The sequence below is a fragment of the Oryzias melastigma genome, linkage group LG17 (assembly GCF_002922805.2).
Source record: "Oryzias melastigma strain HK-1 linkage group LG17, ASM292280v2, whole genome shotgun sequence".
NCBI lineage: Eukaryota > Metazoa > Chordata > Actinopteri > Beloniformes > Adrianichthyidae > Oryzias > Oryzias melastigma.
The window spans coordinates 14381815-14383613 of NC_050528.1; the positions used below are offsets into that span (position 1 = coordinate 14381815).

Genomic DNA, 1799 nt, shown 5'->3' on the forward strand with positions numbered 1-1799 from the left:
AAAAACTGCATCTGACTGAAAAGTGGCTTCAGACAGCGATTTTAAAGCAAACACAGCAACTTCTACAGTCAGCTGAAACTCTTGGAATCTTGTCTGAAACTGCTGCGCTGCGATAGCGATCCAAATTAAATTTGTTAAATTATAAGAAAACAGGAAACACATTTCCTGCTGCATTTAAAGGCAAAAGGATGTTCTAAACGTTCATCTATTCAACAGATTTTCTGTGAAGAGTAGGCGGGGCTTCCACAGGACTGCAGAAGACATAAAAAGAGACAGTTGAAAAATAAATTGCTGATGAAAGAAATTTCTTCAACTAAATGAAAAAAAATATGTGTCTCAAACAAAAAATGAAAGCATGAAAGTCTGTTAGACCTTCAACTTAAACCTGATGACTGTGAAGAAAGTTCAGCAGAAAAAACGGGTTCAAGTGATGCTGAAGTGTTGAAAGTGCAAGTTGAAAACCAGTAAACCCTTTAAAATATCTAAATCCAGCAAAATCTTTGCTAATATGTAGCTGTGACACTATTCATAAAGCTAGAATGCCCCATCTTTGTATTTGTCTCTGTTTGGTTTCTCCTCAGAATGAATTCCGATCAGTTCGACAGCTGGGATGAGCGACTGTTTTATTGAGAAGTTTGCAAGTAAAAATGCGGGTCAGGAGCGGTGAGGATGATGCAAACGTTTTGTAAACTTCTCTCACAAACGTTCATTCCGCTATGAAAAAAAACGTTGCTGCTCTGCAAGTTCAAAACTTTTCTGGTCAAAGAAATTTCAACACCAGACGTTTCAGAAAAATCAAAGAATTTTCATCATCAAAAGACATTTAAAAAAAAAAAAAGTTCAGCGCACTGTCTTGTCCAGATGACCCCGGTTTTAATGTAAGTCAGCAGTCTGAAAAATATCAGCAGAGCTAAAGTTCTGGTAATAAAAGGTTAACAACAAATAATCAAACTCAAAGTCAAAGTGGACTTTACCTGGATGGAGTACATGATGATTCTGAAGCAGGAGACGGCAAAATCATTGGGATCCCACAGGTGATGGTTGTCCAAGTGACTAACAAATTAAAAAAGAAAAAAGAGCTTTAATTTGAGGACAAACATATTTAGACTTTTACAAATCCTCCTTCTGTTTCTGCTTAGCACTTGTTTAAATGTCAAACTTTTTCTACTTACATTTAATACACTCCCTAAAATAAGTTCAAAGATATCTTTAAATCTGCAGAAGACCTCCATCTCCCCAAGTGTTCTAATACTGCTCATCAATAGACAATATAAGCAGACTTCAGTTCTGCAAGTTATTCCATTGAAACTGATGAGTTTGGTCTGTACCATTCATCATAGAAAGACAAACTTTTAGAGACAGAATGTGAAAACAAAGAATCTAGGACATGATTTTAAGAGAATTTATTTAACAGTTGAAGTAGGAAATAAGTGTTTAATCAAAAAATTGTTGACAATACTTTGTGATGTAATCTTGGTTTTCAATGACAGAGGTCAAATGTTCCTGTAGATCTTTAATACGTTTGCTCTGTAGATGCTATTGTGGTCCATTCCTCCATGCGGATCTTCTCGAGAGCTTTGATGTTTTAAGGCTGTTGTTATGCAACATTGACTTTCATCTCCGTGGATTTAAGTCCAGAGATATGAAATATTTGGTGTCAAATAATTCCATTTGGGAACAAACAATAATTATTAATTTTTTCTATCTACTTAATCCAAGCCCCTGATTGGTCAGACTTCAATCTGGTTCAACTTTCATTGCATGTGCATGTATGTGGGTTTTGTAGGTAGAGCCTGAAA

The 1799-nt window shown here is 35.6% G+C and overlaps 1 protein-coding gene across 2 annotated transcripts in view; it reads right to left on the minus strand.

The window, feature by feature from the left end:
* efr3a (EFR3 homolog A (S. cerevisiae)) overlaps positions 1-1799 on the minus strand; it is an 88360-nt gene that overhangs the window by 20787 nt on the left and 65774 nt on the right. For both annotated transcript variants that reach the window (XM_036216285.1, XM_024268689.2), the window contains exon 8: positions 975-1053. In XM_036216285.1, coding sequence (XP_036072178.1) covers positions 975-1053 — 79 coding nt within the window. The remainder of the gene's footprint in view (positions 1-974; positions 1054-1799) is intronic.